At 40.9% G+C, this 25,860-nt stretch overlaps 2 protein-coding genes across 6 annotated transcripts in view; one reads left to right on the top strand and one right to left on the bottom strand.

Annotated features, from left to right (window-relative positions):
• Positions 1 to 9,246, bottom strand: part of SLC45A1 (solute carrier family 45 member 1) — a 42,405-nt gene extending 33,159 nt beyond the window's left edge. For all 4 annotated transcript variants that reach the window (XM_084495049.1, XM_084495048.1, XM_084495050.1 and 1 more), the window contains exon 1: positions 9,039 to 9,246. The gene's annotated coding sequence lies outside the window, so the exon portion shown is untranslated. The remainder of the gene's footprint in view (positions 1 to 9,038) is intronic.
• A 231-nt stretch (positions 9,247 to 9,477) lies between these two features.
• On the top strand, positions 9,478 to 19,584 carry ERRFI1 (ERBB receptor feedback inhibitor 1). 2 transcript variants are annotated; one of them, XM_084495057.1, is made up of 4 exons: positions 9,478 to 9,717; positions 16,085 to 16,280; positions 16,397 to 16,473; positions 17,016 to 19,584. In XM_084495057.1, the coding sequence occupies exons 2-4, from the start codon at positions 16,159 to 16,161 to the stop codon at positions 18,212 to 18,214; spliced, it is 1,398 nt and encodes a 465-aa protein (XP_084351183.1). In that variant the 5' UTR covers positions 9,478 to 9,717; positions 16,085 to 16,158; the 3' UTR covers positions 18,215 to 19,584. The 2 variants fall into 2 exon arrangements, with proteins under 2 accessions (XP_084351183.1, XP_084351184.1); XM_084495058.1 differs by lacking the exon at positions 9,478 to 9,717 and adding an exon at positions 10,120 to 10,256.
• The last annotated feature ends 6,276 nt before the right edge of the window (positions 19,585 to 25,860 follow it).

The following is a 25,860-nucleotide window of genomic DNA, read 5'->3' as shown; positions in this document are numbered from 1 at the left end:
CATCAAAAACAATTTGTTTTACATAATACATAGTGTTTTACTCAACTCTAGTCTTCTGTACTGTCTCTAATAGAGGCCATTAGCAAATACAAAAAGAGAACACGGTAGAAATGGAGCAGAGCAAACCTTCAACTTCTGTCCATCATCCCTTATGGGTTCACTAGTAAATTCTAGTGACACGTCACAGATTATAATAGACTTACGGTCAGCTACCTGCTCCAGGCCCTCTTCCTCCTTCCTTTGATGCTGAGGCAAAAGGGTATTCCGGATGAACCTTTCAGAGTTACCGTGAGCTCATCCTGCCCCAAAGGAGCACTTTCACTGCCTTCTTTGTTATAAAATAACCTGTAGCTCAACTCAAGTAACCAGCTCATGCTATAGGCTAATTTAAGGACCTCCAAGCCTAAAACCATAAAGCATATCCTTCAACGAATACCAGAAAAATGGCTGGAAATCAAATTTAAAAGCCTGATAACAGCTGCCCTGCTGAACACTGAAATCTGCTAGCCAAGTTCCTGCTTAGCACTCAAATACTGGTGGTACCCTCCCCACCCCAGCGGATGAAACAGCATCCTAAGCTACTTAGGGGGGGAAAAAATACTTCAAAGTAAATTAGCTGGATGCTCCTTCTAGCACAGGCACACAATACACTTCTCTTCCTCAATGATCTCTTTTTCTGCTAAAACTGCTTGAAGAAGTTGAATAAAAAAGTCAATCAAGTAAACTTCCATGACGCCTCTCCAAAATCACCAGCTCTAATTGGAGCAGCTATGAAAAATAGCCAACAAGAAGTAGAAGGGTATGGCAAACCAGACAGGGTGCAGCAAAGTAAAGCCTTCAGAAGCTTGCATCTGAGTCCCACAAGCACCAAGGGTGATGCAGAGAGAAAGGTAACTACAATGATGAAAAAAGAGAGGCTTATGTGGAGAGACTGAAGAGCAGAACAGAGATGCTGGGATTCCGATCCGGAGGGAAGATGGGTGCAGGAGACTGGAAGGATTATGATCCAGGTTAAAAATCAAAAACAAAAAAGGCAGCAAACAAGCTGAATGTGCAACCCTCACCACATAGGGTTACTTGACAGACCCTGTAATTTTAAGAGTGGGGGCTTTTGTGGAAGTCAACATCAAACTGGGTTAAAGCAGATAAAAGAAAACACTTTGCATACTGATCATGGATCTTCCAGAGCTTTCTAGCAGCAGTGGCTGTGGAGGCAGCTATGCTCAGCAAGTTCAAAATGGGACCAGATAAATTTTTGGAAAACAGATCTGTAACCAGAAAATATAGGACCAGTGAGAGATGTAAGTTCATTACAACAGCTGTGGCTTCTGCGGGAATGCAGGAGGATTGGACCACAAGAAGTGTGTGGGCTTGCAAGCTTTCCGCAGAGTAGCCTTTCCTACTGCTATCATAGGCATTTGACTACTAGCCTAAATCAGCTTTTAGTCTGACCCATTAGGGCATATCTCATGTTGCTTTTACTCCCACATACAAATCTCTCAGCTTTAGTTTGATCCACAGCCAAACAGAAGATTTAAATTCAAAACTTCAGTCTGTACATTGCCTCATACATTCACACCTGCACACACACAAATCCTGACTGGACGTTACTTTCATTACACAAAATTCTGGATTAGCTTCGTTTTCCATTGAAATATGGGCTGTCACTTGTGATCCAGTCAGCTGACATCAAGAGAGAATGCAGTTGAACTGCTATTAATTACTGCACTGGAATACAATACAATTTTGATAGACAAGGAAAACAATTATTAATGTGTTTAGCATGACTGCGCCAAAGGTTATCACTGGTGTTTGGTATGTATTGAAGACAAGCAAATAACCAGACAAACATTCTTATAAACAGTGAGCAACCTGGGCAAGTATAAAAGTACTTGCACACATACCTCTGCACACCTACAGAGTACTGTGCACACACACCTCTGCATGTATGCATTTGTGTATGTAATGTTTATTTTCAAAGTTATAAGAAGAGGATGTAAGATAAATCATTAACCCATCACCAGAAAACTGTCTGCAAGATCCCAAAGTTCTCCATCAATATATAGATACCATATTTTCCTGCTAGAGTGAGGGGATACTAAAAAAACTTGGAGATGAGACCTGTTTTACTAGAAGTCATATCACAACACAACCTTTATGAAAGCCTTATTTTGAAACTACTGCTTCCAGGAAGACCAGAAAAATGGGCAGATCACACCAGAATTAGAAAAAGCTTGTGTGCCAATTCTGAGATTGAGTCATATAACTTTGTTTCACTAACAAAAAAAAATTGACAGCAGATTTGGTTCAGCATATTTTAACAAGTTTACAGGTCATTTTTTAACTTGTCGAAACATGCCAGGCATGTGTGCGCAGCCAGGTAACTTATTTAGGTACTTTCAGAAAACAAGATGCAAAAACAAACATTTAGTACAGATGATTATCATTTATTCTTTGATTTTAGCTTCATACTGCTATCTTTGCATCACTGTATTTAATTGCACTCCACATTTCCTTCATGATTCATCATTGCATAATAAACTAGATAAGCGCTTTATGGGTGTGTTGCAGGTTTGCACAATTAACTGAGTCTATTGGACTGGAAATGACGATTTGTATTAACTGAAAAGATCATGTGGCTTACATAGTTAGTGGGTGTTGGTTGATTAGAATAGAAAGTGCCAATTATTGAAGGAGAAAATAAAGATGAACTCATTATGTTTAAGAAGTACCTATGTCTTCCTGGAAACGTTAAGGTTTATCTGGGATAGGATTCCCAGTTGCTAAATTAGAACGAAAATTATTCTTCCTGTGTTTGTGAGCACACAGGAACAGCAAAGGAAGAAGCAGGGGAGATGAAGGGATAAGAAAACATATAATCATCCAGGAACAGGATGAGCTTCTATACTAAGGCTACCTCCACCACTGCTACTACCAATTCTCTACTCCCTGTCCAGCAAATTGGACACATCTGTCACACAAAATGCAGTAGGCTCTACTGACTCACCGGTGACGAGCTGCTCTGCCCTCAGCAGATGAAGAGACTAAGCAGAGCCTGGAAAGAAAACATTTCCAAGAAGTTGTAACTACTGAACTTGTAGTGACCCTATGGATGAGTGTAGTCTCAAGATTACAGCAATTCCTGGACTTGCCAGTACCACTGCTGGACCACAAAAGATGATGCTTATAATACAACTAGTTTCAGTAGGGAAAAATCAAAGTTGTGCTAAAAACTCCTGTTATGTATTTGCTCTACAACATAAGATCCGTCCTATATAGGCACAGTGCATGCGTATGTACACATTAATGACAAAAAATATTTAAGAGTGAAAAGTTATTCTCATGCCTCCATTTTTCAGATGTCCAATTTGAAATGTTTTAATGCAACCTGATTTGGAAGGAATGGCCTTAGTTTTTTCTCTACATAAAAATTATTTAAGTCACATATACATGACCTTGAGTAGAGACAGGGGGCTAGAGATACCAGCATTTAAAATTATTTCCAAATAAGTATTTTAAATATCAGTTATTTAATTCCAAGTGCAGACATAAGTAAGGAGCTGAAATTCATAGGTTTTGCTTAATCTTTATCATTAAGTCCTGGACTGCTCAGCTTCTCAGAAAATCAGTGTTTTATTAATACGCACAAAAAATGTACTTATGGAGGTAAACTTTAGCCTCCGGAATTACTACTGTTGGTCATAAATAGATATTGAAAATTTATGTCAGATTTTGACATGATAAAAAAAACAGAGCCAAATCCAGTAGCACAGTCTCACTTTGATGGGGATGTCCATAGTAAAGGATCAGTAGTGCAAATACATAACACATCTCAAAATAAAACTGGACAGTGGACTGTCATGTCATCTTCCCCATGAGCTTTTTAGGCAGAATCTCAAATACAAATAAAATTAGCTTTACAGTGTTCGGGAGTCAAGTTACTGAACTATTAATTTCTACAATGATACACTTCACACTGCTTCCAAATACCATTTTTCTATATATAGTTTTTAAACTGAAATCACTGGTTCAGAATGAGAACCAGCTGATCTTTACCCCACACTTGCCTTCCTGCTCAGTCTGCTCTTACCTCCCTGGCTTACCAAAGCCAGGCCTTCTTTTACACTGCTCCACTCTCAGCTCAAGTAAAATCTCTGAAATATCCCTCCCCTGCTTTCAGAAGTTTCATAAATAGATAGATAAGGGAGCCCAAGCTTCCACAGGTTATGTTTTTAATGATAAGCTATCCTTCGAGGCTGACAGTTTTACAATTTATTTTGTAGAGAACACAAATCATGCCAATTAGTGACTCTGCACATAAACAATTTTATCAAAGGAGCTGACTGTGGTGTTGCCATTAATAAAAATGATAAAGCAAACCATGGGAAAGGCACAGAGAAAGCAAAGAACTGACTACTACCACTCTTTTCAATCTCACTCAAGTCTAGCAACCAGTTATGAAGACTTTAAAAGACCGAGCACTTCTAGACTTGCCAATACAAAATACCTAGCATCTACAGGTGCTGACAACATTTACTTATTTTGAAGAGTTCCTAGTCTGTCTTGACAAACATGGGTCTGGCCACAGCAATCCATGCATCTGATGCTACACAACAACTCAGTAGGCACTTGACTTCAGCAGCATACACAGCAGTGCATGGGATCACCTGGGACTGGCTCCTTCCACTGATGCATACCTGATCTAATTCATATTCTTTATCTTGGCAACTTTGATAGAGCCTAATAAACAAACTACTTTGTGTCAGGACCAGTTCAGAGCCCCTTGTTTCAAACACTCTGCGATGGGCAAAACAGTTGAGACCTCTTACTACAAGGAAGAGAAATCCTTCCCTGGAAGGGGTAATAAACACACAGACAAAGACACACACACACGGGTGTTTTGCAGCTTTCAGATGCAAGCTCTCTTTGTCCATTTATCAAAGCCAACATACAAGGTAAGGTATAATAGCGCAAGCTAAGCACTACAAACCACTAATCATATAGCTTCTAGTTGTTTGGAAGAACAACCACCAAAACCAATGTCTACCTGCAAAATGCTGTGTGAATACATCCTATTGTTCTCAACCCTTTTAGATTAGCTGCAAGAAAGGGATCTATGTAGTGGGAGTTCACTGTGGAAGAAAAAGTACACTGGAAAAGGAACAGTCTAGTATATCACAGTAACAGACTATCTATCCTATGTCCTTCAGGAAGGATGAAAACTTCGGTCATGCTGCAGAACCTTACACTGCAAGTGGATAGATTCCAAAAACTTCCCCCAAACTATTATGATGCAAACGCTACACTCCTGTGGAAACAATACACCTAAAGGGCATAAAAACACAGTTTGAAGCAATCAGCTCACAGCAAGCCCTCTGGCTCTGTGAAGAAGCAGATACTCTGGGATTTGAGTCAGCTCCTCTGTTTCTGCTGATCCTACCAGTGTTCTGCTATGGAAGGTCTCTCAACAGTGCCCTGAAAGAATTCCATATGACATGGAACAAGCAAGCTCCAGGTATTCTACTGGAGTAGAGCTAGGATTTTTGACAACCAATTTGCATGGCTGAAAGCAAAAATGAACTCAGTCTGGGAGGTCTGTATAACAGTGTCTCTAAATCAGCAATATGCAAGTAATACTTCTCCAAAGCATTCCAATATTACAGGATGGATAGTAAAAAAACAGATGTGACTGTGCCCACTGCTGGGAAACACAAGTGTGAACAAACAGCTATTTTTAAATTATCAAGTTCCATTCCAGTCTAAGCTGTTACAGAATGTGTGTCAATCTTTGTCCTTTTTTGATCTCTTCCCTCACTCAGCTTATGCTTGTGTACTGAAGAAGTCTGAGCACATGATTACCCCATCCAGGCAACATGCCTTTGAAATGGCTTTTTAATTTAGACTCTCCACTCCCTGACAGACTGACTTTTGCAGTATGTCTGTATTTGCTGTCTAGACACTTGCATATGCTAACCTCTAATTTAGCCCTCCTTTACTGACCCATGAGTTTTTATTCCCTTCTGTGGGTCTTCTGGCTAAACTGGAAACGCAGCACATTCATTCTGCCCCGTACCTCCCTGGTGTAACTGCATTCATATAAATCTGACCACTCAAATAAACATATGTTCCTCATTTACAACAACAAATCCTTACATTGAAAATGTTTCGTTGCACTCTCCTAATCCTGTTCCCTTCTTTGCTGACTCCAAACTCAAAGAACAGAGCATTCCTTTCCTGGAAGAATCATAGAAACACAGCTTTGGAAAGGACCTACGAGATCATCTAGTCCAACTGTCCTCCTGTCACCAATACTACTCACTAAACTACTGCATTTTATCTCTCAGCACCTCATCCAGGTGCTTCTTGAACACTGCAAGGGGCCGTGACTCCACCACCTCCCCTGGGCAGGCCAACCTGCACAGACAGGGACCTAAGCTGAATTTTGGATGCAGAATCTAATCACTGCGTACCCAGTTGCATAGGCAGAACATGATGAAAATGTCTGACTGAAATATAGAAGGGAGAGCAAAATACAGATACATCCTAAGAATAGCCAAATGCTGGCTCAAATCCAAGGTCCATCTACGACAATATTGCTTTTAGCTTAGGGAAAAAGGAAAACAACAGATGATTAGGGCAGTGGGCAATGTCCTCTCGCAACAGCCTGACACAAGGCACTTTCTCTACAGCCTCAACGGATTTTTCTTTCATCAGTCTCTGCACATTTTTTTTCCAACTCAAGCTAACACTTCTGGCATTTGCAGCATTCAGATTTAATGAAGGTACACAGATGAGAGCTCACAAAAGCCATGCCGTACTTCCACTTTAAATAGTACGTTTCCACAACAAACCACTTCCATGTGCCTGAAGCATAAAAGATTCCCTATCTGTGTCATTTTCTACAGATGACTTAAGAGGCAATTTAGCTTTATCCAATTGCTTTAAAGTCTTGTATAAGGTGAATTCATATAAAGCCTGAATAATGGGCCCTGTATAAGACAGAATTTGAGCATCAGGTGTGCACAGTTGTATATTGTTGCCATTGTAATCCAAGAGTCTGCACTGCTTATCGTATTTATTAACGTTATCTATTAACTGCTTGTAGTATTTATTAATGTTACATGTTAATGAAACTCATTGTCTCTGCCTCTTCCTCACACACCCACGTCTTTCTCTACCCCAAATTACGTGCCACAGTACACTGCATAACATCCCCCTGTACAGGAAGAAGAGCCATAAAGTTTATCTGCTTGTAATATAGGCAAGATAATTTATTTACTCACGTACCAGCACGACTTTACAACTGCTGCATGATAGCCTCTGACTCGCTAAGAATTCAGTGAGACTATAAGCAGTTCTCATGCAACCTGTATGTGTTATGATTTCCTCCAGATTAACAGATGCTCCAGTTGATTTCTGTCACTTCAGGTTCATAGGTTGAAAACCTAAGTAACTAAGTTTTGTTCTCTTTATTTTGCTGACATGGTCATAATGCATGCATCACTATAGTAAGAGTAACATACATATTCCTTAACCTCAAAATTCTTATGTAGACACACTGTCAGACCACCACAAAGCAGAAGAGAAGATAAGGACCTGAATAAAACATATGAAACGAAACTACGTAATGATCACACTAGGTTTCATTTCTGCCGGGCATATCTTGATTCTGCTTGAGGTAAAGACCGTGATTTTTAGGGAAGAGATGAGGAATATGACAACTCATTCATTTTGGAAGTCAGTAGGCTGATGTGTTGAACTTTAAACTATCATATAATGATAAAATTCATAACTTTCCATGATGGAAAGGTTTATTCACAGACCACCTTCTGCATTGCTTTTTGCTAGGTTTTCTTTTCCCAACTGACTCCTTACTAAGGGGTAGATAAATCCTGCTGCATTTCACAGTAGACCATTCAGAATAAGTCTTAGACCACATCACATTGTAAGGCATCACCACTAGCTGCCACTCTGTCTAAGCATGGGACAGGCACAACATAGTGCAGTTCCACCCTAACACAGGGTGTTTTATTTCATCAAAACCATAATCTCATTTGTCTGCTCTACTCTTGTCTTTGGATGGCTTCCACCCCTCTTTGTCCTTTGCTTTCTCGCATCTGCTCACACATCTAGACAGCTTTAGAGGACCTCTCTTCATTATTTCTCACATCTAAGGGGAAAAAAAAAATCTCTTCAAATTCTTATCCTTTCCCTTTTGCACATCACCTTCACTGGTACAAGACAACAGTTCTTATAATACAAATATACAGTAGGATACCTTACTGTCCTTAAAAATTAAGCAGATTAGGAATTTTCAACTACAGATGTGCTCCACATAGTGCAGCAGTGAAAAGGAAAACCAAAACTCAGCTATAAAATGAAATCAAGCATTCTTCCTTCTTGGTCACATGTATTCCAGCTCACGGAATATAGCACGTGCATTTTCTTAAACTATCGTTAGTAGTTCTCAGTGCTAGGAATTTCAGAGACCATCGCTGACATTTCTTTCATCACCAAAGCAATGACTGCACCGCAAAGCAGAACTGATTTTAAAATAATTATAATTTTAAAAAATCTGTATAGGTTTATATTTGTATTTATATATTTATATTTTATATAGCTTTATAAATTTATATTTGCAGAACACCTTCCACTGAGAATCCTACTGCTCTAGCCGCTACAGTTTACCACCACAAACGCTAACTCTGGACACAAAACACACTGTCAAGTCTGTGCTAATTCACATATAATTAGTCAAGATCCCTAATTAATCGTTGCACATAAATATTAACTGATCTCAGGACAAAGTCCTGGAAAGCGAATGTTCGCAGCAGCAACTCCTACGAAAGCGAAAAAAGTTCCGTTCGCCTGCTGTTAAATTTGGGGATGACGAAGGTTAAATCCCTGTGACCGCAAAGAATCTGAACGTCAAACGAGCCGAGGGGAGCACGAGCTGCTCCTCAAAGGCAGCGTTACCACACAGCGAGCGGGACACACGAGCGGCAGAAAGCCGGGACCCTTCCCGGAACGCTCCTCACCGGCGGGCACGGACGGGTAACGCAGCACCTCAGCGGCTGTCCCGGCTTCCGCAGCTCGCTTCGTGTCGGGAGGACGGCAGCGAGCACCCGCTGGCGGCGGACGGCTTCACCGGGCAGGGCCGAGAAGGGCCGGGCGCTGCCTCACGGCGCGGCGGGCCCGGAGCTGAGGCAGCGGCACCGGGCGCGAGCCCCGCGCTGCCGCCGCCCCCCCCCCCCACGAGGTGCCGCTCCTCCTCCTCCTCCTCCTCCTCCTCCTCCTCCTCCTCCTCCCTCCTCCCTCCGGCGGAAGCTCCCGGCCGGCCTCGCGCTCCGCTCGCCCCCGCCCAGCCAACGCCGCTTCCGCTGCGCCCGGGGGCGGCCCGGCCGCAGGTTTGGGTACCGGGGGGACCCCACAGCGGCGGCGCTGCCCGGTGTCGCCGTGTCCCCCCCCCCCCTCCCGTTAAGGCCCTTCCGCGGCCATCGCCCCTTTAAGACTTTTCCTGACGTACCCGCGGCAGGCGGAGGGGGGGAGTGGGCGTGGCGTGGAGTGGGCGTGGCTCCGCGCCGGCCCCGCCTCCCGCTATAAAAGCGCTCGTCCGCGCGCGCCGCGGCAGTGATCGGGCGCTGTGGCGGCTCGGCGCATGCGTGTGTGGCGCCGCCGGCCGCGCGAGGACATGCGGAGCTGCGTGAGGCGCCCGGGGTGAGTGCTCCCCCCCTACACCCCCCCACAGCACCTCAGTCTCGCCCCGCGCCGGGCGAGAGCGGTTGCGGGGCACCCCCGCTGCCGGCTCCGGCCGAGGCCGCTCCCGCCGCCGCCGCCGCCGGGCACCCGGAGCCGCCCCGCGGGGCTCGGCCGCGGCCCGGGACCGCGTCGGGCCCCTCCGGTGGGGAGAGGCCGGGCAGGGCGGCCCCCTCAAGGGACACCGAGGCTCGGTTGGGCCTCGTCGGCGGAGCCGGCCTGGAGGCTGGCGCGGAGCCGCGGTCCCGGCGCGGCTCGGCCCACGCCATCGGGCGCGGAGCGAGGCCGCGGGGCGGCTCCGGGTGCCCGGCGGCGGCGGTGGCGGCGCTTCCCTGCCGCCCCCCTGGCAGCGGGGGCAGCGCCGGGGGCTCGGCGGGGAGGCGCCGTCACGGGGAGCGGCGGCGTTGAGGAGGGCTGCGGGGTGGGACCGGCGGTGGCCGTGCTCGCGTGCCTGGAAGCCAACGCGGCGTGCCGCGCGTTTTCCTCAGGAGTTTTCCTCGGTATCGGGTTCCTCTCGTTCCTCTCTGCGACTTTCGGGCAAAAACAAGGGGTCGCGGTGTGGGCTGTTTGCGCTCTTAATTTAGGATGGCTTGATTTAGCCGTCCTAAACGTTTCTCGGCGGTTTAGCACCCTGGGTTTTCAAAAATAGCTCCTCTCGGTGGTGTTTAAATCTGGAGACATCGCTGTGCTCCTAAAGCATTTAGTGTATCTCTGAAGCGTGTGTGCGCTCTGTGGACGCGCACCGTGGTGGTTACACAGCGTGAGCAGTCCAGAGGGACTCTGACACTTCAGTGATCTTGTGCCACCAGTGAACTGACTAAGAGCCATGTGCAGTTGTTGAAGCAGTAAGCTAAATCTCTTCACGCTTCATCTAAGGATAACAATGCTTAATTCAGTATTGATAAACTGGATGGTAAAGGCTCTGGTGACAAGGTGCGTTTGGTCAGTTTGGGGATTCTTGGTCTTTGAATGCCAGGTGAACAATGTGTCTGCATCACAAACGCATTTGAAGTTTTTACTACTTGTCAATGAAGTTGATGCAGAGGAAACAAAACTGCTCTATTCACCCACATTACTTTACACTTAGACTTAGTTTTCTTTCCTTACCAATTTTCTGATATGGGCCATTTTGTTTATTAAGTAAAAGACAATTTTTTGAGGGGGCTTACTGGTAAAGCCCTTTGTCATCCTCTGCAATATAGGAATTATTTCAGAGGAGAACAGTTCCGCTTCTCTGTAATGAAAAACAGAATTAAAACTTATCACAGCGAGTCTAATGCCATGGTTATGACTGAGTCAGCTAAAAAGGAATTTTTATTTCCTGAATGTAAGCTGGCTATATTCACATTAAAATTTTCAAGAGGATGAAGTACCATACCTTAAACATGCATCTGAAATTTGACAAGCAGAGGCAAGGCAGTTGTCTTACTATTTAATTATTAGTTTTCTGTTGGCAATTTACAGGTTCCTCCCAGTTGCTGTGTAGGACCATGAAATGGTAGCCCAGATTTTAAATAAATGTAACTCCTTGATGAACTGCAGTTCTTGAAGTATATTTCAAAATAGATGACTGTTACAATCTCAATATGTGGTCTGTGCAATTGATTAGTCTCTAAACTTATGCCCATCATCTTCTGGGATATAGCTGTAGAATTTATTTTATTTGCAACCTCATTTGATTTGAGCAGCACTTCTATCTGTCTGCACTAGGTGGTCGTGTTAAATGCTCTACAACAGAATGGGCCATTTGTGGTTGAGAGAATGTATAGTAAAAACTCTCAAAGTTACAAGTATGCCTCATTTGTATAATAACCCTAAAGAATAAAGTTCCTCTAATGGAACATCTTTGGGGACCTATATTTATTTTTATTATTTCTGGGACACAGTTTACTTTGTGAAATTGCACAGTGGAGCTTAGATGCCTAGTAAATAAGACCAAGGCATTAAATGAATAGATTTAAAACAACCTTCTTGTAAGTTCATTCTTGCTAGGTGTCAGTCAAAGAGCATTTATCTGGTTTCAAAGACAAAAGCACTTAAGGGTTGATATGACCACTAGAGAACAAAGGGTTTATTGTTATGGGGGTTCCTTGTTTGTTTGGGGGTTGTGTTTTGTTGTTGTTTTGTTAGTTTTGGGTTTTGGTGGTGACTTCCACACCTCCCCCCCCCTTGTTCTGTTTGTTTTTAGGTATATGGAACTCCAGAAAGCATAGAGAGGTAATTCAGGCTTTTAAATATCCATTTGGAAGTCTGAAATACTTAAATATTAAAAGGGGACTCTATTTCAGGTACTTACGTTAAACAGAAAGTCAAAGGGAAAAAAAAAAAAGGAAATTACATCACATTGACAAATAAGGAACAGCGAGCTAGAGTGGATGACTTGTAGTGCAAAAATGTGCCCCTCCTCCTGTGAATTGCTTCTGAGATTTGTTAAAGATATGTGGTGGCAAGGTGAACAAAAATAGGTTGTAGATTTAAGGTAGCTATATTTCTTTCCTCTCCCAAAAGTGGTAAGTAGGTCTTTTCCCCATCCCTCCTTTCCAAGAAGTATATAAGCTGCTTGTTAGGATTGTTGCCTTCATAAAATTTGTCCAAAATTTGTACAGGTATTCAGAAATGCTTCATAGCAAATTGCCTCCGTATCCATTAAGTGAAACATTCTGGGACTTGTTCAGTCTATTGTGCAAACCAGAATTTGGTTTATTATGAAACTGGCTTGCCTCAAATACTTGGTAGTGTTGGAGTGTTGAGCAGGAAACGGTAACAAAAGTCTGTGATCAGCCATAGGTCATGAACAAAGATACATGCAATTGCTTCTTAGTATCTAAATAGAGGAATACTTGTGGTATAGCAACAGTAATTAGTGAAACAAATCAGTATGAAAATTGTATTGAGGATGCTTTATGTAACTCAGTTTCAGCATTTCTTCTCAAGATTTTCCTGATATATCCACATATCCATTCCTCGCTGTATAAATACCCTACTGTTAACAGGTACATTTGACAATTTTCAGTTTAAACGTATCCTTTAGGGTAATTAATATTGATAAACATGAGCACACGTGAATGATTAAAAATTCTCCCTTTTGCCTTACAGTGGATAGTGTTGAATTTCCTAAAGTACTCTCAAACCTTTAAGTTGCCCTGGCTTGTATTAACACTGTAGTGATTGCTAGCTGTAATTGTATTTTGAACTAACCAAGTTTCTTTTGAATAACACAAACTATAACACCTTCAGAAACACTCGAAGTGCTCAATCAGTGCACTCAAAGCACTCGATCTCTCTCTCTCTAATGCATAATCTATGCATAACTAGGCCAGACAAGCAGAGTAACTGGAAACCCACTTTGAGGAACATAAATTGTGCAAATGAGTAGCAAACAAGCATGAGAGATACAGAATGCTTCATTATTGCTTAGTGTCCATTTTCTTTTGCAAATTTAGGTTGATTTTATTTATGGTAAATTTAGATCTTTAAATCTTTAAGGAGGCAATATTGGACCAACACTTAAAAGTTACAGTGGAAACTGTTGCTTTTTATATTTTCTTGACTAACTTGTGTATTTTTTTAAAACTAATTGCTAGAAATTATGTACCGCTCTTCTTTAGAAAGAAGACTGTATAAAATGTAGAGATTGCACTTTTCAATTAGATAACCATATGGGTCCCTCTTAAGATACTGTTTGTTTAAGCAAGCTTGTTTGTTTAAACACGTTTTAGAATGTAAGCACCAGCTCTCCAGACTCTGGACTGAAAAAGTGTAAGTAGGTGATTTGGTGAAGGAGCACATACATACCTTACCTTTTGAAGCATGGAGGACCATTTCTTAACTCAGTCCATTCAGAGCTTTTCATTGAAATGTGACAAGTCACTTGTGAGCTCAAAAAGAGGTTATTGGTAGAAGCAGGCAAGTTTTGGCTGCAAAACGTGTTTGTGTTTTATTTTAAAAAATAGTGAATTGAAATAAGTGAAAATTACTTTCTACTGGAGTATGTAAATATTTAAGTCCATTTCAGAAGTTGTGCTTAGCATGCCAGAGGGATTTCAGAGAAGCAATTGTGCAACTATCAGTCTTGAGAGCTGAGATTTAGACAGCATTTAGAAAGCTGACACAGTAATTACTAGCAGGAGTTTTGGCATGGGATCTGATGGAGGTTGGGCCTCTTAACAAGCCCTGCAAGGGTTGTATGTTATCATAGCAAGTGCATTACATGTGCTCTCAAACTATAGCAATGCCACCCCCCTTCCTGTCTCAATTTTTTTTGTATCATAATCAATGTCTCTCTCATGGTCTTGTCAGATCTTGCATGCTCACTGAGGTGGAGTACTGTCATTTGCTGACTAATCAGTGATTTAAACTTGTAACTTACATCTGATTTCAAAAAAAATAAATAAATTAGAGGTGCGAACTCCTTCATAGATTTTATTCTTAAATTCACTAATTCATTCTTCTATGTTTAATTTGCAGATTCATTACTAATAGTCTAGGATCTGTGAGGTGTGAAAAATCATTACTCTATAGCATAAGCTGATATCATAGGTGTCTTATTTGTGAGTTGTGTTAGTTACTTGTTAGAAATGGTGCTATATTTGTACAGTGCTTCTTAAGAAATCCTTTTAATCAAAAACACTTGAGTCTTCTCTTCCACCACAGAAATTGTTTCTGTTTGCATTTACAGAACTAGAAGGAAGATTCTGTTGTTAGAAAGCTATTGAAGATTTTCTGAACTCATTTGCTAATCATAACTATGTCATTACTTCATAGGACTGCATGTTTATATTTAATTTTACTTTGAAAATCTGTAGTTCACATTACTGAAAAGAGTCCAACTGGACTGTGTAATGCAAAAACTAACTGGCTTAAGCTAGCTTTTAAGGAGATTATCTACAAAGGAAAAACATACTCTTCGCTAAAATCAGAAGGACAGCAGTAGATGTGACCGAGACTCTAACACTGTGTATTCCAAACACTGGTTGGGCCCTTGTTCACTTCCAGTAAAGACAATAGCCTCCTGTCTAGAGTTCTTGTAAAGTTGTTGTTTGGAATATTTTGGTAGCAGCTAGTAAATAAACTCTTCTGTTGACACAAGTGTTGTCACTGACAGTCATGATTAACAGAACATTTGGAAAAGGCTGACAGAGTTCTTATTGTAAATAAGCTATTACTTATTTCTGTACCCCATTTTCTTGTGGTACCTTACTGTGAAGGGGTTTTCTTGATATGCTTAGTCCACTGATGTAGCTGGCTCTCAACTGTTGGTTGAGACTTTTCTTAAAGTGGAATTTTTTCTTCAGGGAAAAAAAAGTATTTTAATAAACTGGTCATATTCTTGAGAAAGGGGTAAATTAAACTTTTTTTTTTTTTCCCAGCCATAACACCATATTGTATCTGCTGAATTTAGGATATTTGTGTAGTTGAAGAGCAGACCCAGAGAACATCCTTGCTTAGACGAGGACTAACCTTCTGCTTTTGGAATTGTTGACTAGTTTTATGCTGTTTCTTTTCCTGTGATAATACATTCTCAGTTTCCTAAACAAAATCCTGTGAGTCAACTTGTTCCTTAGACTATGATTTCTTACTGAATTTAAGGCAATTTCCGATATACTTTTTTCCTATTGTAAACAGGCCAGACAAAGCATTGTTCACACATTTGAAGTAAATCTGAACACAGCAGGATGGTTTAAATGGAGGTTATTTCAAGTCACCAGATTTCTGACTTGTTTGAAATAGGTAGCTAGAAGACTCGAGCATATTTTAAAGTATCTTGATGCTTAAAATTGTTTACAATCGTGACTGCTCTATATAAAAAGTTCTGGAATTCTGACCAAAATAGTAATTCTGTTTATTGGAGCTGTTATTTGAGAAAAGTCCATTTGTTATTCCACTTATGGTAGCACTTAAAAACATGTTAGGCTATTATGTGTTGGCTACAATGGAATCCATGAACTCATTAGCAAAAAGACATAACTATAGATAGATGTCTACTAGTAAGTTAAATTGTTCTGGTAAGCTAAATTTGTTTGAGTATCTGGCAGTTTATATATATGAGCTGAAGCTGTTGATGCACAGTTCTGATATATCAGTAGCTTTATTTGAACATTTGTCTTGTTTCTATACAGTTTAATTCCATTTAAGAGAACTTATCTTTTGTTCTTCAGTTTTACAGTCAGAGACAAAGTAAGAAATTTTGTAAAGTTTTCCTTCTGGCATGTATGGGGACAGAAAACGTGTTACAGAGCTATTTAATTCCTTCAGGTTCTGAAGTTTCAGATCGGAGGGCAACTCATGTTTGCATTACTGATAATTGTCTTTTTTTTTTTTTTTTCAGGGAATGCAAATTGCAGCAAGTCTGTCACCCACTGAATTTCTAGGGTTGGGAGACTGATCACAGAGCAGTACACAATGTCAGCTGCAGGAGTTGCTGCTCAGGAGATGAGAGTCCCATTAAAAAATGGATTTCTTCATGCTAGTCAAGGTGTGGGGAGTCTGAAAACCTGCTGGGGTAGTCACAGTGGATTTGAGAAGTGAGTGTAAAATTTGACCTATAGTATTTCACATATATGAAAATAAGTATTGAGAATATTGTACCAGTACTGATCTGTGGCTTGTTTACAGTGAACACATTTTATTTTTTTTTTAGTACTTTTTTTAATGTGGACCCTATAGCAGTGGCATATAACTTGAATCCATCAGCAGAGCAACATTTACCATCAATTGGTAAGTATAAAGTCTAACATATCTTTAGGTTGTGTAATGGATGTGTCTTGGGGGGGAAAAAAATCTTCAAGTCTTCAGTAAGATAAGTGCTTTCTGATTTTGGATATAAGGCTGCCCTCTGGCGAGGGAATGCAGACATTTCAAGAAAATACTACTTAAAAACAGTAAAAAAAAAAAATAATAATGATGTGAGCAAAAAAAAAAAAACAACCCACACACCACGCTTTTCCTTGTATTTACAAGCCTCTGAGTTACCCGATTTGGTATGTCTGTTAGAATCTTCATAGCTACAGCTCTGTTCTAATGTTTATGTGTGAGTTCTCTTGAACTACCTCATTTAACTGGAGCACTGGCCTAAAACAAGAAGGTAATCAGCTGCTGTCCTAATTAAGCACATAACTAAAAGATACTTAAGGCTTGCTACTGGCATTATTAAGTAGGCACTACTTCTTGCGTTACAGGAAATAGTTAAATATGCAGTGGGAAAGTCACATGTTAAAGTATTACTTAGAAAAGTTTCTAAGACTTTCTCACCTTTTTAGGGCACTCTTCCAACCACGTTTCGACAAGCGACCACAGCTTTGCTGAAAGTTGTATCCAGGTCCCATCTCAGAAATCTAGTCCAGCTCCTGTAAGTCCCAAAAATGAACAGCCAATTTCAAGATGTGAAGACTATCTTGTTCCTGGCTTTAGTAAACTGTCATTAGCCGTAGGCTATGTTTCTGAAGAAACACCTCCTCACATGCCAACAAAAAATGGGCCAATTCAGTTTCTGTGTGCATCTTCCAATGACCGTAGCTCCAGGCCACTACCCCCTCTGCCTATTTCGGAGGATCTTACTCCAGATGAGGTTGACAGAGAAGTGGAATTCCTGACTAGCTCAGATACTGACTTTTTGTTAGAAGATTATGAACTTCCTCCTTTTAAATCCAGTGCTCCGAGCCGGCGGAGCTTTAGGGGTTGTGGACAAATCAACTATGCATATTTTGATGCTCCAGCAGGACCAAAAACAGAAGATACCAACCCCACACAAAGCCTAAATGGATACACGTCCAGTATTTACCCTCCCCCACAGCAGCTGCATCGACGTTTGCGAAGGTCTCATTCAGGCCCAGCTGGCTCTCTTAATAAACCAGTAGTGAGACTATCTGGATACTTAAACAGGTCTTCTCCAAACTCCGATGAAGATAAACCAGAGATTCCACCGAGGGTTCCCATACCTCCAAGAGCTCTCAAACCAGATTACAGAAGGTGGTCAGCAGAAGTTGCTTCTAGTGCATACAGTGATGAAGATAGGCCTCCCAAAGTGCCCCCTAGAGAACCTTTGTCATGCAGTAATTCCCGTACACCAAGTCCTAAGAGCCTGCCATCATACCTCAACGGGGTTATGCCCCCCACCCAGAGTTTTGCACCTGATCCTAAATATGTCAGCACCAAAGCTCTGCAAAGACAAAATAGTGAAGGATCTTCCAACAAGGTCCCTTGCATTCTTCCAATTATTGAAAATGGTAAGAAGGCCAGTTCAACACACTACTACCTGCTGCCTGAAAGGCCTCCATATCTGGACAAGTACGAGAAGTTCTTCAGAGAAGCAGAAGAAACTAGCTCTAACATGGAGATGCAGTCCTGGTCTGGTGACTGTGTAGCTACTTCATCCGCAACAAAACTGGACTCAAAACCTAGAGTGGACATAACTGGTCATCTCAAACGAAAACATCTGTCTTACGTGGTTTCTCCATAGTCCCTGGGAGTACAACACAGTTGAGCTGTTGAGGATGGAGAAAAATTGTATCACGTTACAAAGTTCTTAAGGTTTTCAAATAATGAAGTAGGACAAGTTTATCCTCTGAGAACTAAATAGTGGATGGTAAAGTCCTCTTATACTGCGTATCTCTGATATGTTTCTTAAGACTGTTTTTTGTCTTGGTACATAGAGCTGAAACCTTACAAAGATTCCATAGAAACGTATGGAGAGATAGTCACAGTTGGCCAGTTATATGCTACCCTAGATTAACGTATTTGGTAGTCACGTTATAAAAAAAATAAAATCTAGCTTTGCTTATGAGTTAGTTATAAAGCTGACAACAGAACAGATAATGCAGTACATTTGTTGTATCAGGCATTTCCAAAACTTTTTTTTTTAACCCAGTAACTGCTGAGAACAGATTCTATTCTCTTTCACTATGATATTCCAACCTGGTAAGAAGGTAACTGCAAGATCAGTTATCCACTTCAAGACTTGCTAAGAATAACTAAAATGTTCTTAGAATGATGAATCCATTTTACAAGCTAATTGGATACTAATAGACTTTTACAGTGAAGCAGCTTGGAACTGAGTTAGGCTTTGTGGATTCTTTCGGTTGCTAGAGGCACTTGGCTCAATTTTGCAGGTTTTCCTAGGAGAGACATGGACCAGCTATTGCTAAGCCTCTGCTGCTGCTCTTTTCCTGCTTGATCCTAGAAAGATGTGAAAGTCATAAAAGTGACAGAGGATATGAGCAGCTATATGACTGCTAGTAGGTAGATAACAACTACATGCTCATCTAGAGTCTGAAATTCTGAGTATACAAAAAACAAACAACACAAGCTGGTCTTGTGTTTTGGTTTCTGTTCAGTATTTTAGGGGAGGAGGAGGGTGTGAGGGGAAAAAAAACATGATTCCATTTATGAACAGTGTCAGTCCTATCTCTGCTTCAGACACTGCTTCTTGCTGTTTAATTTTTCCTCATTCTGCCTCAGTGTTCCAATAAAGTTAATTGAAGTACCACATTTGTTAGCAGTTTCTTGTGCTCGTTTTGATTACATTTATCCTCTTACAGATAAGCACAAAAGAAAGGGTGCTCTTTAACAGAGGTACATGAAAATGAATATGTTCCTCCTAACACAAATAAACAAGCTGTTTACAATTTAAACTGCTGAATGAGATGTTTGAGCTATTTTAAAGCTTACTTTTTGTTTTAGTACAGACTAAATGAAGGTGAAATACATGCTATAGAAATGCACTGATATTTCTGCATCATGTACAGTATTGAATAAAGAAGAATTCACTTTGTATTTTGAATATTGTCATGTCTTGAATTTAATAAAGTTATAATATACTTATTTATGATACATTTTGGTTTTTGTTTCATTGAATATTGTATGCAGTTAATCATTTGAGCTTTGCATTTACTGGGAAATTCAAAGAGGAAAATGTTAAATATGCAACACATGTTGAACAGCTTGCATTTAGGATTGATGTGGAAGTGTTCAATAACTCATGTTGCACAAATTAATTTTAATTCCTCCTTACTACCTGACAGCTTGGTGTGTATAGTCTGCTGGTAATAAAACATCTTGTAAGATTAAGTTATATGGCCTATCAGGATTAATAGCCTTTGTTACTTCTGAAGTCACCCATACCATGTTAGGTACAGTCTTACAGAAAAGAGGACAGTAGTGTCCCTGACTTCAATTTTTCAACTGTTGAAAAAGGACCTAAATTGTGTGCTTGAGGGTGGAGTTCCTAACTCTGAATATGACAAAAAGCTCAAGTATAACATTTGCTTTGTTTTTCACATTAAGCAAAAAAAATTACTAATATTCATCACAAAATACATGTATTGAACTGTAGTACCTGACCCATGGATAAGATTACTGAAAATTTGAAGAGGCGGCATGTTTTTTTTGATGTCTTAGTTGTGTGTGCAGGTAAATGCTTGCCTTGATCTGGCAGTCACAGTCATTTCTGTGAATGAGGTTATTTCAGAATAAAGCAGGTTATTACCATCCTTGGAATTATACTTGATGAAAAAATGTCAGGTGTAATTTTTCAGTAATGCCTAATTACTTCGGTGTTTTTTTTTTTTAGCTAGGGAGACTGTTATACTTAAAAGTGCTTAAAAACCTGTGCCATAACACTGGTAAGAACCCACACAAAGATTGGCCTCAACAACATAAACAAGTTATCTAATCTTATGCAAGGCTGTTGACAATATTATTTGTCCTACAAAAAGCTGTTTCTCCTCTGTATTTTTCTTAGGTGGAAAATGAAATTAATACTTGCAACCTTCCCTGTAAATCTGAGCAGTTTTAACCCTAATCCAGAGTATAAGAAGGACATAAAACTAATAGGATGTGTCTAAAGGAGGGCTATGAAAATGTTGAAGGGTCTAGGAAGGAAGACGTACAAGTAGCAGGTTCAGGTTGGATATTAGGAAAAGTTTCTTCACTGAGAAGGCAGTCAGGCACTGAACAAGCTCCACAGTTAAGCAGTCAAGCGAGCCTGCTTTTCTCCCTTAACTTGAGATTCTTGAAAGCCACAAGTCTCAGTTCAGCCCTTAATAACTCTTACTCTCAAGTTAGTAGCAAACCCGCTCTTGCATGGGACAAAGCATCCACATCCAGCTGTCCCACAGTAAATGTCTTCCTTGCTTTCATTTAGATTGTTTTGACTTGAGTGTTCAGGAAAGAGCCATGTTCCTCATGTGCTAAGTGCCTAGTGTACACAGAGAAATTAAACCTTGACATCTTGACAGGGAGGCCAGCCCAGGCATTCTGTGCTACTGGATGTATAAAAGCTCTATTTGGATGAAGTAAAACTCTAAGTTTGAGCCATCCTATAACTCATTATATGTCACATTGACCTGCTATTGCTTAGTATTTGCACAATACAAGCCAAAGACTAACAGCTGAACACGTTTTCAGTTTAAAATGGTGCATTTGTTACAATTTCCCTATCTGATTTAGGAGCATGTTGATAGAAAAATTCCGTGATAGTTTAAAATTACTTATCATTGGCATTGCTGTTACTAGTTTTCCATTCATTTCTGAACTGCAATAGGCACAGTTACTACTGTACAAATACCACAAAAAGAGCTGTCATTGAAATTGCATTTCCTTCTGTTGCAGCCTTGGTTTTGTTTTTAAAAGTCTGAATGATGTGGTAGGTTTGAAATGTTAAAGGAAAGTATCCTGATAGTCCAGGACAAAGTCACCAATTTTGCAAGGGCAGTTATTACAGTAGGGAGTAGCTGCTGATGGTGTCCAAACTGATAGTGTATCAGCTTAATCGTGGGATTCAGGATTAGGATGATGCCCACACCAGTCTTGGTGCAATTCCTACTCATCAAAATCATTACTATAGACTGTGGCCCCTATGAACACTTTTAATAGTTGTAGAAAATGTATGTTTCTACAACTGCCCATTCCCCACCCAAACCCCCTAGTCCAGCCTAATGTTTTAGTTTCTTGATAACTTGTTTTCTTAACCTGTTTCTATTCATTTAAAACATAAAACATATGGTAAAGATTCTGTTTCTCATACTTCCTGAGCAATGAAAATCTAGCACACAAAATTTAATTATACTTATTAATATTTGCTAAATACCACTGCAGAGATTTCTGGCTGCTGAGTTTGTGATTAGTATTTGTATAAACTGAAAGAGGCGTTATCCCCACCCATCCTGCATTGTAATTCAGGCCTTGCATAATCCCCGCCCAAATGCCTATTTTCAACCACACAGCTCATTACTTTTTCTGAATCACATATGGAAGCCACACCTGTGATTGCTCATAGACTGTTGCTCTACTATTTATATATTGGTGTGCACCTTGATCCTAGTTGTGGTTAATTTTGGAAAAGGTGTTTTATATTCCGTATTTTAAGTGGTGTGCCACTGAAACATGGTAATTATTACTGCTATTCATTTCCTTACAAAGTGATTCAGAAGACGAGTAGCTTCTCTGTTTAAAACCTGCAGCTTCTTTCTCAAGGTCACCCACCTTTATGACTGTGAATCCACACCGAAGAGTGCAAATAAATATACTGACATGAAATGTCAGAGAAAAAAAAAAAAAAAACATGCCAAATTACCCCACCATCACCACCCTGAATCTACTCAAGGGTGCTAAGTGTTTTATCATGATGCCTGAAAACTTTGAGGCCCTCAATGCACAAAGTCTCTGGATCAAGCATAGGATACATAATCCTGACCCCAAAGAATGATCTGTCCACCATCCACCCTGGTGACAGAGATGTGTATTCCTGTTACCTAAATAATTTATTTTGCCTTTAAAAATGTTTATTATTCTCACAGCAACTTGAAGGGCAGGGTCAGCATTACCAAGTACCTTTCTGGAAAGCAACAGGAACGTATGACCAACCCTCCATACATAGCAGTCTTCAGGCCTAAAGTCCTCAGGGAAATTATACATTTCAGAGAAGTCCCCGCTAAAAGACCACTTCATTTCATGCCACATTGTGTCCAGCTGTTGCATGGCAAGACAGCAGGTGGACCTTTGGGAGGATATGTGTTGTCCTCTACTGGCTGTTGAGCAAGGTCCAGAGGAAACCCAAGACACATACTAGGTTGCACCTGGTGACTTCCTTTGTCATCTATCATTGACAAGTTATTCAAGAAGCTTTCCTGCATCCTGGCTGCACACCCCTGCACTTAGAGCTCAAGCAATTTTGAATTGGCATTGTATTATTATGATGCAGACTCTACATCACTTTAGCGCACCAATACGCACGTGGCAATGCAGAGGCTTCTAACAACTCAGGGCGGAGCTGAGAATACACGTGCACACCCTGACAGATACTGTGGCTCATTAGATTAAAAATAGCCTGAACTGCTTTTGCTTAGGGGCAGGGGAATGTCTTCTCACAGAGTCTTGTCTCATCATGTTTTAAGATTAAAAATAATAATAATTTAAAAAATTGAGTGGTCATTTCATTAAAAGCCACAGGGACAGACAGCCCTGTCTAAGATACGCGCTTTTAAAAACAGATGGCAGTGAAGTGAGTGATAGGTGAGTTCCTGCCTCTTACATAGGCTGATGGAGGACTGACATGGGGCTCTAAAACTGAGGAGCTAGCCTGAAGCAAGGATGAACTGTTTAGCACCTAGCTTCAGGTTCAATGACTTAATGCTAGAGTTTTGTTAAAGACTGAGTCTAAACATCCATGTTTCTTTGGGGTGAGGAGACAGATGCAATTTTCTCCTATAGGTTTTTTTAGTCATATGATGCCCTGTGCTGGATGGACCCCATCGCTCCCCAGTCAACCTGTTGACTGGAGGACCAGACTGCCTCTTTAGGGAGATAAACAGCAATACAATTATAGCTTTAGATAACACTACAAGACACACAGAAGTAAGCTCAAGATTGCTCAGTCTCTCAAGATGCTGGTCAAGGGTGTTCTGGACCTACTACCTCTCTCAGGTCATACTTCTTCTGTGATCTGAGCCTAATTGGACAAACCTGATCAAACTTAATCAAAATCAGTCTCCCTGATAAGGCAGGATGCTACTGCATGCCTGGAGCAGTAAAATAAGTAAAGCTGCTGTTTTATAAGCAGTCCAGTTTACAATTTAATGCCTGAGCTTTACACTGGGAAATTCAGTGCAACATAACTGACGTTCTAAAGCAACACGACAAGATGCAGGCGGTCCTGCTGGCTACAGCCCTGCAGATTCAGAAAAGCCGATATTCCCTCTAAAACTGTTGCGCGCAAAGAAAACCACAAGCAGCCACGACCCTTCCACTGAAACCTAGAGGCCAAGGCCTGCCTCCTGGTTGCAGACACACACACTCGAGGAAATTCCTGCTCGGCTCCCGCTGCCAACAGCACCTCCCCAGCGCGTTAAAGCCACGGGGGTGCCGCGGGCCGGGGCCCCCCAAGCCCCGCACGGGGGCGCGATAACGCTGCCGGCGGGGCCCGGAGCGGGCGTTCAGGCTTCCCCTAAGGCGCCCCCTGCCGCTACGTTTTTCTTTATTATTTTAAGGTTTTCAATGCTCTGTAGTCCCCAGTGAAGAAAAAAAAAAAAAAAAAAACGCAACACCAACCCTTTTCTCCTCCCATCCCCGTTGGATCTCCCCCGTCCGTGGTGGGTAGGTTCCCATCTTCCAGCTGTCCTTGGACACCTCGCATTTTTGCCCCAAGAGATTTATTTGAAAGCTAATAGCAAAGCTTGTAGAGGATCTCAGAATTGCATTATTCCTAGTTTCCTTCCTGAGCAGCAGTGTTTTCTACTCTTACTCTCGCTGAACTCACATCTCCAGGCTCACTTACTTCATTGCTCACTTTTTTTTTTGATGACTCCTGTGCTATGCTTATAACCCCTTGGTCTTCGGCATCACCCATACCAACTTAAAATCGTTCCTGATTTTTAGGTGCTCTGTCACCCTCACAATAAAGAAGTGCCCTCATACATTCAGACGGAACTTCCTGTGCTTCAGTTTGTGCCCACTCTTGTCCTGTCACCACTGGGCACAAAAATAAAATATTAAATGCTTGGTAATAAAATATTTCTGGAAGCCTAAATGCAATACAAGCATGGAAATATTTTCCTTCTACTGCTATAAAGTACAATCCAGAAATGCACAGCTTTTCCTGTATTCTGAATCATGCCCATTTACAAAACAAATGGTTATTCCAGGTTCCAGAAGAATCACTCCATAATTCGGTTTACATTTGCATGGCAATACCAGTTAGACATGTAGATGTAATGAACAAGCCTGTCCAGTCTTAAACAGATTGCAATTTTTGCTTATTTTGAGCGTATTTCAAAGCTAGAGACATATGAAAGCTTTTCTGAACAAACTGGAGGAAGAGCATATAGCTAAAGGAGTTCTCCCAGTAAATACTAACACTATAGAGACACTGCTTAATTCTAAGCATGCAAAAGTACCAATGTATTCCATTATCAAAATGCAGTAAATGAGAAGCAACTTGTACTTGTTTTCCCTTAAAATTACCAATCATAAAGGAACCGATGCAGTCATTTTCTGAAGTTCAGACTACACTTCAGATGTATGCAGAACCGAGTCTCTAGATGCTGTGGCAAATTCAGAGTTCACTGAGGTGCCATTAAGCATTATTGCTGTCAGTCAGAATATAGTTACTTAGTACAAGAAAGGTAACAGACAAAAAACGTTCCCAAATTCTTAATTCTCATGGAAATATGTCTCTACTACTTCCTCTACAGAGCTATCCAACAACTCCTCTAAACCAGCATATGCTCACTTAAGCCAGGCTTGAAGCAAAATCTAATTTCCAAAAAGCAGAAACAAGCACTGCTTCTGGTGGTAAACTGCTAAGTCCAAAACTTCCTATTTTATGTTGATGGTTAGCTGCCTGAATAGCTTGATGAATCCACAATCATTTAATTTAGAAAACAAAATCAAATGGTATCAATGGCATGGACAAGCTCCTAGCTACAGGAACTGTAGGCTGCTTAATAAGAGAACATTCCCACTTACATGCTACATTAGAATTAGTTACATTAGTTACATGCTGCATTAGAATGACGATTACCTATTGGCCTTATTTATATAATGCAAATTAAATAGTGTTTTCAACAAATTCTAGGTTACAATTTAACAATTAATTTCGGCTCATACTTC

This window comes from Aythya ferina, assembly GCF_964211825.1.
Source record: "Aythya ferina genome assembly, chromosome: 21".
Classification (NCBI taxonomy): domain Eukaryota; kingdom Metazoa; phylum Chordata; class Aves; order Anseriformes; family Anatidae; genus Aythya; species Aythya ferina.
The sequence above is the reverse complement of the archived record's forward strand: the minus strand, read 5'-3'. Positions and strand labels throughout refer to the sequence as shown.

Excerpts from the sequence above, each read along its gene's own strand:
- ERRFI1 (XM_084495057.1), top strand. The coding sequence starts at position 16,159 with ATGTCAGCTGCAGGAGTTGCTGCTCAGGAGATGAGAGTCCCATTAAAA. Across the intron at positions 16,281-16,396 it reads AGTCACAGTGGATTTGAGAA|TACTTTTTTTAATGTGGACC; the intron begins GTGAGTGTAAAA and ends TTTTTTTTTTAG. Across the intron at positions 16,474-17,015 it reads GCAACATTTACCATCAATTG|GGCACTCTTCCAACCACGTT; the intron begins GTAAGTATAAAG and ends TCACCTTTTTAG.